This window comes from Paramisgurnus dabryanus, chromosome 13 (assembly GCF_030506205.2).
Source record: "Paramisgurnus dabryanus chromosome 13, PD_genome_1.1, whole genome shotgun sequence".
Classification (NCBI taxonomy): Eukaryota; Metazoa; Chordata; class Actinopteri; order Cypriniformes; family Cobitidae; genus Paramisgurnus; species Paramisgurnus dabryanus.
In genome coordinates this window covers 5,850,968-5,864,501 of record NC_133349.1, presented here as the reverse complement: position 1 = coordinate 5,864,501, position 13,534 = coordinate 5,850,968, and the positions used below count along the sequence as shown (strand labels likewise).

At 36.3% G+C, this 13,534-nt stretch overlaps 1 protein-coding gene across 1 annotated transcript in view; it reads left to right on the top strand.

Moving 5' to 3' along the window:
* phf1 (PHD finger protein 1) overlaps positions 1-11,980 on the top strand; it is a 30,458-nt gene extending 18,478 nt beyond the window's left edge. Inside the window, exons 13-15 of the mRNA XM_065298806.2 lie at positions 6,511-6,626; positions 6,945-7,028; positions 10,525-11,980. Of these exons, the coding sequence (XP_065154878.1) occupies positions 6,511-6,626; positions 6,945-7,028; positions 10,525-10,783 (459 nt within the window). The 3' untranslated portion in view covers positions 10,784-11,980. The remainder of the gene's footprint in view (positions 1-6,510; positions 6,627-6,944; positions 7,029-10,524) is intronic.
* Positions 11,981-13,534: the final 1,554 nt, after the last annotated feature.

Sequence of the window (13,534 nt, the reverse complement as noted above, 5' to 3'; positions counted from 1 at the left end):
AATGAAATTAAGTGGCAGAAAAGTCTCTCTTGCAGTCTGTGCCTCTTTAAATTGGGAAAAGTAACAATGCTAAAGATAAATTCTGAAAGAAGTGTAACATGGCAGTACTGGAACAAATGTACTGTAACAGTCAACAGTATACACTGCAAAAAAATGATTTAAGAAAAAAAATTCTTAGTATTTTTGTCTTGTTTTCAGTAAAAATATCAAAAAATTATTAAATTAAGATGCTTTTCTTGATGAGCAAAACGACCCAAGAAAATAACTAGTTTTTAGACCAAAAATATCAAATTAAAGTTATTTTGTGCATAAAAAAAGCAAACAAAAACTGCCAATGGGGTAAGCAAAAAATCTTTAACATTTTTCTTAAACGGTAAATTCAAGAAAAAAAATCTAAAAAAATAGCTTACCCCATTGGCAGTTTTTTTGCTTGTTTTATGCACAAAATAAATTTAATAAGATTTTTTTGATCTAAAAACTAGAGTTATTTTCTTGGATCCTTTTGCTCATCAAGAAAAAGCATCTTAATTTTAAAAAATGTAAATATTTTTACTGAAAACAAGACAAAAATACTAAGAATTTTCTTGAAAATCATTTTTTGCAGTGTAACATTGCAGAAACATAAGTACCATCACTTGATCCTGACCTCAACTTAGTACTTAGAAAAGAAGCTTATTTTTCAGGACATGGACCTTGTTTGACAGCTTGTTGGCATCTAGCTCCATCAAAAGCTTTTAAAATATCTCAAAGTGTACCTCAAATCTTGCGGGTAGGCCAAGTTGAATACATAAATCAGACCAAGCATCATAGAACACGCATGTGCCACATTGTTAAGGTTTTCAAGTATTTTGATGCCTTCAATGATGATGCCAACATCTTGGTAAGGGTCTGTAGCATGTGCCCCTTCAGGGTTGATGACGTAGATCCCAAGGGTGGTGTTGCGCATCATGGTTTGGGCTTCATGTTCAACATCCTAAAAAAACAAATACAAAAAGAAATAATTAAATAAAATCTGGGGGAAAGGGGGAAATTGGTTTTAGAGATATGTTTAACAGGTTAAAATTACCATGTACTCCTTCACAAGGTTTGAGGGGTCTTCGTTCACATAAACAAGTGCTTTTAGGATGCATTCACGTCTTTTTTCGATGGAAACACCCTGAACAGTGTAACAAGAAACCATTATTAGCAGGTTGCTTTTTCACACTTGCAAAAACGATTGCTATATACAAATTATCTGACAATGTTATTTCTATAAGGTTCATCTCTGAAAACAAAAGAAAATGACCCTAAACCAAAAATTTTGTTATAATAAAGATACACAATAATTTTTGATGTCCGAGTTATTCCGACTCTGATGCTTCTGAAAAATATGGTAAAAGGCTATACGCAAGCCTTTACATTAAAACGTTTTACATTACAGAACATATGAAGGGTTCAAATGCAACTTTCTCTTTTCTTTTAAATGAGCATTTTATATCATGCGTTTAGTGTTGGTCTACAAATTGAGATTTCAGACTGTGGTATTTAGCAAGTTTTTAAGCAAAATTATTTGAGTAACGTATACTTCTTGTAAAGAGCATTTACTAAAAATCATAATCTCATTTTGACTGAGATGGGTTTTAAAGGAAAACACCACTGTTTTTCAATATTTTACTATGTTATTAGCTCAACTTAGACAAATTAATACATACCTATCTATTTTTTGCAATGCATGCAACTTAATCTCTGTACAGTGCATTGTGAATGTGTTAGCATTTAGCTTAGCCCCATTTATTCCTTAGGATCCAAACAGGGATGAATTTAGAAGCGACCAAACACTTCCATGTTTTCCCTATTTAAAGACTGTTACGTGAGTAGTTACACGAGTAAGTATGGTGGCACAAAATAAAACGTGGAGATTTTTTTTAAGCGAATAAAAAATGAGAACTATATTATATGGCGGAAGAGGTCTTAAGGGCGATTTATAGTCGTGCGTAGGTCCTACGGCGTAGCTACGGCGTAGGCTATCCGTAGCCTGTGCGTAGCTCTGCGTAGCCTGACGCGCACCTCACAAAATTCCTAACAGTGCGTCGGCTCTACGCGGACCGTAAGCGCTGTGGTTGGTCCACCAAAACCCCTCCCGTCAGGTAAAAAAACTGCGTCATAGGTATTTCCGTTTGAGACGGTGAAAACAAAGATGAGCCAAGTTGAGGAGTGATTTAACTCAAACTGCAACATAAGTCGCTGTTTATTTACTTCCATCATTGCTGGTCTTCTCAAATTATACACAACAAGTTGCTATTTCTTCTTCGTTTGTGGGCTAACTTGCTTAGCTTCTTCTTCTGTGACGACTTCTGCTGCTACTGTGGTTACACGCGTGATTACTGCCAACCAGCGGTTTCGCGTGTCTTTGCACGTATAAATGAAAACCGACGCGGAACCTACGCCGTCGCTGCTTCCCCCGTAGGACCTACGCACGACTATAAATCGCCCTTTAGTTTGCAGCACTTCGACCTCTGGAGCAGTAACATCATCACTTTGACTACTCCCCCTCTCATTCAAACTCAGTGAGAGGGGGAGTGATGATGTTACTGTGTGCTGAAGTCGAAGTGCTGCAAACTAGGAGCTCTTCCGCCATATAATATAGTTCTCATTTTTTATTCGCTTAAAAAAATCTCCACGTTTTATTTTGTGCCACATTTATTTTATTTTACTTACCATGCTAACACATTCACAATGCACTGTACAGAGATTAAGTTGCACGCATTGCAAAAAGATATATTGTGTTTTTCTTTAAAGACTTATGCATCTGAACTGATCGGATATGCCACGCGTTAGATGCATTTCACTGAAGAAAGATATTCAGCCATTATTTATCCTACTGCAACCATTATTAACTTCAGTGTTCTAATTAAGAGGAAAAAAAACAAGAGGTATCATAACATGAGGCTTAGTGCATAATAACTGAAAGCTTATATTTGGGAGAAATATTGCCAGATTTAAAATGATGAGTTTAGAGAGCATACCTGATCCAAAACTGACATGATGTTGTTGATCTTCTGTCCTGCTGCTCCTCCTTTCTTTCTGAAAACACTGATAAGCTGAGTTGAGAAATGATCGAGCTGACCCATGAATTTGAACACCAAAGGGATTGTTGTAATCCTACTGAATTCTGCAGAAACCTAATACCAGTTTTAAAAGAACAAATCAAAATAGTTAGTGATATGTGTGACATTCCTTACAAGTATAATACAACAACACTTAAGAGTATGTCTTTACAAACACTTACAGATCACATACAAAATTTACCTCTCGTTCAGTACTCATTTAATGAAGGAATGTCAGTGGCAGCACAAACATGACAATTTATGTGGTTGCTTCTCACTGCTCGCATCTGCTTAAGTGGGACCGCAGTGCATTCCATATTTTAAAAGTGCATGGGCAGTCAGTATATGCACATGGATATGCTTGTCTGGGGCCATAGTGTCCATGTACTAACCTGAAGTGTTTTAAAAGCGTTGATCTGGATGTGTGAAATGAGCCACAATCTCTGCACAGCCACTTGTGGGACTCCTGAGGCATAACTTCCAAACTCTGTTAAGCGGAAAAGGATGTTAGTCACCAATTAAATTGAATAAAATACAACTACATGTATATAAAAAATATAATTAAACACTACCAACTGCTAAACTGTAGTATAAATGTTTTGGATGACCTTACCAACAAGTTACTTAACTAATGGGCAACTTATTTAAGTGTTAAATGTGTATTTAAGTGTTAAATGTGTTTAGTTCTATGATTCGAAATCAAATAGAAATGCAAAGACCACAATTTAAAAGAATTATTGAGAAACTAATACTAAACCATGGGACAAAATGAATTTATTTGCACACACCTTCATACATTGTGAAAATGCTCCTAATTAGCAATTTAATACAAGTATTTGTCTTTTTATGGGAGAATTTAAATTAAATCAAAGTGCAAAACGTGGAAAATATTACTTAGGAATTAAAAAGCAATGCAGAGTGACTAATAATAATCTGAAAACGAAGTCAATTACACACGTGTAATATATCTGGTAATTAATGGTGCGTTCCAGGCAGGTTTTTAAACCCGTGAGTTACGACTTCAAAACCACGACTCACGACCTTATGCGTTCCAGGCAGCCCGTAACTCGTGTTTTTACAACCTTCTACCGGTGAAAGTGCACTGGAACGGCAGTCAAACCCGTGACTTCCCACCCGTGAACTCGTACTAGATCGATGTACTCCCAGTTCAGAGTCGTGAGGCGTGGTTTTGAACTCGTGAGTTACGGGTTACGGGTTGCCTGGAACGCAGCATAAGTGGTCTGTAATCTGTAATTCACAATTCTAATCTATTGATGATCTCAATATAATTGCAAATAAGTAAAATATCTCACCTGTGTCTCCACATAAAGACAGAACTTTCTCCGTTTTCTCCGCTTGTAAAGTAATTTTGTTTATAAGACGTTAATGCAGAAAATGGCCGACCGTAATCAGAAGAGTGAACCATGTGCGTTCTATCTGCGCATGCGCTTGTGCAGCGCCACCTGCTGATCAAAGTGCGGTACTGCAGAACCAACACAACTTTATTTCATTCATTTAATGGAAGTAAACTATGTAAATTTGAAAATTACTTTTTCTAATTTTGTCCAAACTAAGATTTTAATTTAAAAGCACAAACTTAAGTATATTATATAATTCAAACGCATTTAAATTCTTTGATCCAACAACAGCTGTGTTTCATTTTTTTGAGTGTTCTACAATATTTTTATGTTACTTTAACTTAAAAAATTAAGTTAAACAATTGATTTTATAAGTTATGTTAACTTATCACATGCCAAAACTTTAAATACAAAAATGAAAAAAAAAAAAACAAGGTGTTTTGACTTCATGCTGCATTTTATTTTACACTGTATCTATCAAATCAAGGCAAAATGGCCCAAAAAACTACTTGCAATTAAATCATAAAATATAAATAAATATTTTTAAAATAAAAAAATATAAATAAAACACTCACTTACAAAAAATACATATTTTATTGTGTATTCTGCATGTCATGTGACCATGTACAATAGCTATATCAGAAAACTGAGATTTCACAACAAAATGAACATATACGTTTTATGTAGGCCTAAAAGAAAATGACCACATGACGGTCCAATTACAGGTAACAATAACATTACCCATGTAAAATAATAATGTAAAAACTTTCAAACACATGAAAAATAAATGTGTTTCACTGAAAAAAATGTTCATTAAATTTTTTAAGGTAAGTAGTTGCAATCAATTCATTTAAGCTACATTTAAACAAAAGTTTTTTTGTTTTGTTTTGTTTTTTCTAATTTTTTGTTTAAATGTAGCTTAAATAAATTGATTGCGACCACTTACTTTAAAAAAATTGAGTAAATTGAATGAATAATTTTTTTAGTGTTGAAGATAATTATGCAAATGTGCAAAATATTTCTTTAAAATCTCAGGGGGTACTTTAAGTAAATAATTTAAATAATTAAAAGCCAAGAGGGTTCGGCTGACCGAAAAGTTAAAAAACCTTAGGACAAATACAAATGAATGTGAACATAAAAGTCTAGCACGTTAAAATTAATATACAATAACTTTATATAAGTCTTGTAGAAAATAAGGTAAAAAAAATAAATTGTCACTGGGGCAGCACGGTACCTTTCCAAAAAGTACACTTTTGCACTGCCTATAAGAACTAATTTAGATGTTAAGGAGATGTCATTTGTGACTTCTGTTAAAACACTATGTGAAATGGGTTTCACATTTTGATGTGTCTGTACTGTATATCATTCACAGGGTGCTATATCACGCTGCTTGTGTCAATTGACTTTGGTAGTAATGAAATGTGCCACAGAGTAATGCTGTCATCTGCATTCAGTTTGTGTATCGTCCCACTAACACTGTTGTCATACACGCCACTGACTCCTCTGTCCCGCTGTGTGCTGTAATACACGCCAAACACATCCACCAACCTTAAGACCATTAGGCAGAAATCACCTAAAGTCTAGTTTTCCCATGCGGTTATCAACACTTACGAACAAGTAACCTTCCTGTTCGAGAGGCGTCTCCATTATAATAATTGTTAGAATGCCGCAGGCATTCATTCATAAATTATAGACATTCACAGTCTTAGTTCGTAGAGGTGAAAATGAACCTCTCGTTCTGATAATTTGTAAAATCGTATAAAAGTCATCTCATATTTTCATCTGTGTGCCTTATTTTTGCATGGGTCATTTTTCATTCAATGACAACTCCAAACACCCAAATATAAACATCCTGCCATCATTAATCCCTTCTCGTGTTGCTCCACGACTGTGACTTTTTTGTCCGAACAAGGCAAAATGTGAATTTTTTCGGGATGTTCTGTCCATGTTATGCAAAAAGAGATAAAAATGTGAGATTGAATGCACTGTAAGGCGCTTTTTATAAAAGCATCTGCCAAATGCACAAATGTGAATGTTATTCATAACCGTTGATCTTGTCTTTTTAGGCTTGTCCACCAGCGGTTACAGCAAACTCAATTGACCTGGTGCCATGTTGCCATGGTTATGTAGATGGGACAAGCCTTTACAACCCCAGAAAACCAGAAGAAGAGATGAACTTAGGGTCAGTTAACACGAAAACATGCCGTATACTTTGATTGTTATTTTCAGAATAGATGCCTGTATTTTTTATTCAGTCCTACACTTTAAATAATTAAGGTGCCTCGTGATGCCATATAAGAACCATTTTTGGCTGAATGGTTCCATAAAGAACCATTTCTTTTTTATAAAATGTTATTTTGTAGTGAAAAAATATATATATTGAAGATAAGTAAGAAATGGTTCTTTGACTGAATTGAAAGAAAAATGTTTCTTCAATGGCATCACTGTGAAAAACCTTTATTTTTAAGAGTGTATGCTAACAAATATTTACGCATTGCAGTTCACCTCCCAAGAGAATGTACGCCCTCTACCACCCTTCATATAATGGATCTCAGGACCTGTCTCGAACCCTGCATCATTACAGGTCTGTGAAATAAATATCCCATTGTATGGGACAAATGTATCGATTTTTATGCCAAAATCATTAGGATATTATGTAAAGATCATGTTCTATAAAGACATTTAGTAAATTCCCTGCCATAAATATATAAAACTTGTATTAATCATTAATAATTTGAGTTGCTAAGGACTTCATTTGGACAACTAGATTTTTTTTGCACCTTCAGATTCCAGATTTTCAAATAGTTGTATCATAATAAATCATACATTTATCAAATCAAAATGTATTCAACTTTCATATAATGGTAATGGTGCGTTCACACCAGACACGGAAGAGGTGGCAAGCGTGAGTGATTTACATGTTAAGTCAATTAAAAGATGCGAATAGGCATCTTACGGCTATTGAGCGTTTACGCGTGATCCGTTGAAAAAGAGTTGAAAAATCTGAACCTTGGGGGATTTTGTGCGCCCTGTTAACCAATCAGGAGCTTGCTCTAGCAGTTACATGATTACAGGAATCGAGCGGAGGCAGAAACACAAAACAACAAAGGATGAAAATCATCGCTATACGAGTCATCTCCGAACTTTTACAGGAATTAAAAGGATCTTGTTTGGAAGAAACTGAGTAAGGAGGTCGAACAATCTGGTAAGTTTATGCAAATTGATCTATATAAGCCCCTCCCTTGACACAAATTTACGCATGAATGTCTCGAATGACTACGCGTGACTTTCATGTGAGAATGAAGGGAGTAAACTCAAAATGTTCAAGCGTCCAACTACACGCACATTTTTGCCACCTCTCCCGCATCTGGTGTGAACGCACAGTAAGTTTCAATAAAAAAATGTTTATCCATATGACTGGTTTTGTGGTCCAGGGTCACATATAATAAGTGGTTACTACAAAAAAAAAATAAAACACGTTAGGATTATGCTTCAAATTTCACATAAAGGACGTATTTTACAATAATACACAGAACAAAAAAATGGTACAAAAGCAGTCACTGGGACGGTACCAGTGGCGGCTTGTGACTGCTCTTCTGAGGGGCGCAAATTCAAAATAAGAGTTTGGAGTGGCATGTGTGTTGCTTGTGTTTTCAAAATATGTGTTTGTTGCATCATGTGAACCATATGCATCACGGGTTTTGTCAAAATAAGTGCCTGCTGCACACACGTCAAAACCGTTTATGATAAAAGAGACGCTCACGTTCACAAAATACACGCAAGACACTCCCTTAACAGTAAACTCTGATTAGATTATGTGAGTATCTGGCAAACGCGAGCGTCTCTTTTATCATAAACCCTTTAGACGCGTCTGCAGCAGGCAAGACATGTGATACACACAGGATCTCTCAAAGCGCAGAACACATATTTTGAAATTATGAACCACACACATGACGGGCTACATACATGTTGTGACGAACTTCGCATCGTGCACCCTCGAAAAAAGACGGCACCGGCGCCACTGGACAGTACCCTTTTAAAAGGTTAATATATACCATTGCATAAGACCCTTGCATAATGCATATGTGGGCAGCAACCTTAAAAGATATCACGTGCTAAAGTGTTGTTTTTTAATTCACACATCATGGATTCTGATGCGCTCACGCTGTTTTTCCTCCACCTGAAAAGGTCATGTTGTGACGTATCAATCATCTATTGGTCACACACCTAGCCTAGAGGTGAAATGAATTTGCAGGTCGAGTTCACCAAACTTGAACTTTGGAGAATGAGAAATATTTTGCATAAGCCTGTGATTCTGGTCTGACGCACTCGCATGCGTATGAATAGAAAGTCAATGGAATGAAAATTGTACACACCCTTAAAATTCTGAGTTATTTTTAACCCTGCGTTGGGTCAAAAAGAGACAAAACCAGCCGATGGGTTAAATAACCCAGAAAAGGATTTTTTTGACACAACAATGGATTAACCTTTCTAAGACCCGAGCTTTGGTTTGTCTTTTTTTAGATTTCTTTCAGCAATTTGGGGGTTAGGAAGAACCAATAAATATAACCAAATATTTTTCTTTGAACATGAAGCAGTGTAATTGGTTCCAGTTACACAGAATTAAGTATTATGGTGCAAACAACAAAAAATGTGATGTCCACGTATGTGGACACACCAGGTCTTAGGAGGTGAAAGCAACCCAACATTTTGTGTTGAAACAACCCAGCGTAGATTAAATTACAACCCAGCGTGTTGAGTTTGTCACTTTTTGACCCAGCATTAGAAATGCACTCACCTAAAGGATTATTAGGAACACCATACAAATACTGTGTTTGACCTTAATTCTACGTGGCATTGATTCAACAAGGTGCTGAAAGCATTCTTTAGAAATGTTGGCCCATATTATTGATAGGATAGCATATTGCAGTTGATGGAGATCTGTGGGATGCACATCCAAGGCACGAAGCTCCCGTTCTAGCACATCCCAAAGATGCTCTATTGGGTTGAGATCTGGTGACTGTGGGGGCCATTTTAGTACAGTGAACTCATTGTCATGTTCAAGCAACCAATTTGAAATGATTCCAGCTTTGTGACATGGTGCATTATCCTGCTGAAAGTAGCCATCAGAGGATGGGTACGTGGTGGTCATAAAGGGATGGACATGGTCAGAAACAATGCTCAGGTAGGCCGTGGCATTTAAACGATGCCCAATCGGCACTAAGGGGCCTAAAGTGTGCCAAGAAAACATCCCCCACACCATTACACCACCACCACCAGCCTGCACAGTGGTAACAAGGCATGATAGATCCATGTTCTCATTCTGTTTTTCGCCAAATTCTGACTCTACCATCTGATTGTCTCAAAAGAAATCGAGACTCATCAGACCAGGCAACATTTTTCCAGTCTTCAACTGTCCAATTTTCGTGCAAATTGTAGCCTCTTTTTCCTATATGTAGTGGAGATGAGTGGTACCCGGTGGGGTCTTCTGCTGTTGTAGCCCATCCGCATCAAGGTTGTGTGTGTTGTGGCTTTACAAATGCTTTGCTGCATACCTCGGTTGTAACGAGTGGTTATTTCAGTCAAAGTTGCTCTTCTATCAGCTTGAATCAGTCGGCCCATTCTCCTCTGACCTCTAGCATCAAAAAGGCATTTTCGCCACAGGACTGGACGTTTTTTTCTTTTTCACACCATTCTTTGTAAACCCTAGAAATGGTTGTGCGTGAAAATCCCAGTAACTGAGCAGATTGTGAAATACTCAGGCCGGCCCGTCTGGCACCAACAACCATCCCACACATAAAATACTTAAATCACCTTTCTTTCCCATTCTGACATTCAGTTTGGAGTTCAGGAGATTGTTTTGACCAGGACCACACCCCTAAATGCATTGAAGCAACTGCCATGTGATTGGTTGATAAGATAATTTCATTCATGAGAAATTGAACAGGTGTTCCTAATAATCCTTTAGGTGCGTGTATATTGAATATTATAACATAATGTGACAGAATTTAAGGGTGAACTTTCTCTCTAAATAGTTTGTTTTAATTGTACGTGTTGATGTGTGTATTTGTTGTGTACAGTGCAGAGGACCCATGTCGACTTCCAGCCCCCTGCCTTCCATACTCCCTCTCCACGGCTCACCCTCCAGGGCAGCGGTTCGAAAGCTGCCCTTCTCTTTACCTCCGTGATGTGCCACCCTACCCCAGCACAGTGGGCATGGGGGGACCCACAGCGATGGGATGGGGGGGAAGCGATGCCGTCCGGATCCTGGCCAGGCGCGTAACGGCAGACGGAAAAATCCAATATCTGGTGGAGTGGGAAAATGTAAGCGTGTACTGAGAAACAGGCGTAAAAAAGATACAGAGAGAGAGTTAAAAACAAGATGTACATAGAGGAAAGGGCTAGAGTTATCATTAGGGTTTGCATGGTTACGGGCAGAGGTGTTAAAGCATCGCTGAGCAGGTGGGTGTACTGAGAGCAACAGCAGAGGATGACGACAAATCCAGGTTGAGCTACACTAGGAGATTATACTGTTAAATCACTTGTTTCTTAAATCTCGTGTTTCCTATATTTTGAATACTGTTAGAAAACGCCTTTAGAATGCCTTGAATTTTATTATCATGGTTTGTAAATGCGTACGCTGTTCATTGGCATCATTTTGTCCATGTACTCATAACAGTCTACACACTGTCTGAAAAAAAATGGTCTCTAGCTTTCACTGGGGCGTTTATCTTTGTGTAAAGAGTTCATATTGGTGGTACATATTAGTACCAAATGTATGCATATCTGTACATAAATGATACATATTTAGACCTTTTTGAAGTCCCGGTGACAGCTTGTGACAATTTTTTCTGATAGTGTGCAAACTTGAAGACTCTAAATAAACTCATAAAGTCACAGACCTCAGCTTGTCCAATCAGAATTTAGAATCTGTTTTATAAGGATCAAATTTACTTCCTGTACATTCGAAAGGCACAGATCATAATCAGGCCACAAAATATGCACCTTTAAAATTGTGGATTATGTCTATCAATAAAACAGAACTGCCTTCCAAAGGTGCTTAAATATTTGATGTATTAAACTTTATGATGTGCATTAGCTCAGAGCATTACACTGTATGTTCCAAGTAATTTTTATGTCTACTGCGGTTATTGTGTTTATTCTAATGAATTGATCAGGTTCAGAACGTCTCCGATACAAACTAAACATGCAGATCATTTTACCTGGAAAACAAACGTAAGGAAGTTGGTCCTCATTTCATCAGTGAATGATAATGAATGTACCGTGTGTGTTTTTTATTCATGGTATGTGCTTGTTAGGTCATAGATTTTATGTCAGGGTGACACAAGAATTAGCAAACTGTAGTCTTTTTATAGTCAAGTCAACATTTAATTTGATGTATTCTTTGACGTTTCCGTCAGATTACGTTTTTACTGTATGTACTCTAGGTTGACACTTAAAATGTAAACAAATAATACAAAAAAAATAAACTATTATGTTGTAATAAAGTGCACTAGCTTGTCAACTTCTTTCTTTCACTTAAAGAATATTATCCATGAATTGATCTGAATGCATCCAGTTGAAAATATCTTATATTTTCTTTATTACTATTCAACGATAACAGAAAATAAATGTATGTACTTTCAATAAAAAATTACAGTCTATTTTACTACTTTTTATTTTATAATAATAACAATAATAGAGAAGTTTTTATTGAACAGCACAAATTGAATGGAATTAAATACTACGAAATATTAATAATCACAAGTCATTCTTTTTTTATTGTTAAAACATTAACATTTTCATTTCATAGTGCTGATCCAAACAACAGGTTGTAGTCAAGATGTGTCTATGTACAAGTTTTACACAAGGTAAAAAGGTTTTTATTATTTTAAAAATGCTCATAAAAGGTTTTGTAATTTTAATGCTTTAATAGTAAATATTACCCATTAATAAAATCCTGCATGAAGTTTGTGTGAGTCGTTTTGGCCACCAGGAGGCAGTCATGAGCGCGCAATGAACACGCGCCGTCCTTTCACAGGTGAGCCCACATTAAACCAGTGAATTTTGAATATAACTCTTTACACACGTTGACACCCCATCTGTTATGCATCATGTGTGAGATTTATATTTTATTTATGAGAAATAAATATTTTTGCTGGGGCAGATAGGTGAGGGCTTATATTATAACGCCTTGAGAACGTGACCCCACAAACACAACGACATGTTTTATTATTATAATATATTATTTGTAATATGAACATAAAACTGAAAAAGCATAAATAAACTTTTCACAGTTATTTATGTGTCCGTATGCATTCCTACTTTTATATCCTGATGTTCCTCCTCTGCATTTTCTCTATATTCTGTTGCCTGCCTCACTATTTCAACTTGGAAAAATGTTAGGTCGTAAAAATTTCAACAGCATTAATCTAAATAACATTTTGCATGTATAGGCTATATTTCTCATAGGCCTTCATTTGAGTGATTTAAGTTATTTGATTTAAATCACTAACATTGTAAGCTATTTATAGTTATTAAGAATTGAGATATAAATACGTTGTTAATTTGGCGAAAGAGTTGTTTTATTTCAGTGACTGTGTGTTGTTAACAGTGCCACCTGCAGGCCGGAACAGACATGCACGGTTTAACGACTCGACAGCATACATACAGTACGACAAGCTTTACAGCTTCTTTTAACAAAATAAATTACGTGTAAAATAAGCGCCGATCTAAAGCAAACAGACGGAATTTATGTACTAGGAATACACATAAGTAGTAGTAATAATTATAAAATAAAAAATCAGCGTTTGACCCAACATAAATGTCGTCGTGGCTTGCACGTGCATAACTTGCTGACAGCGGCGTTGCTGGTACTTACAGGTAATTTGCTGTGCGGTTGCTATGGCGTTGCTATGTGTTTGCCAAGTGGTTTTGATATTGTTTTCCTTAGATATGCGGGTTTATTCCCTGAATATAACTAAATCTTATCATAGCAAGCAGAATTTAATATATTGTTTATGTTTCATAGCCTAACGTACTTATGACGAATTCAAGTTTGCTTTAGCAAGTAAACAATTAATATTATAC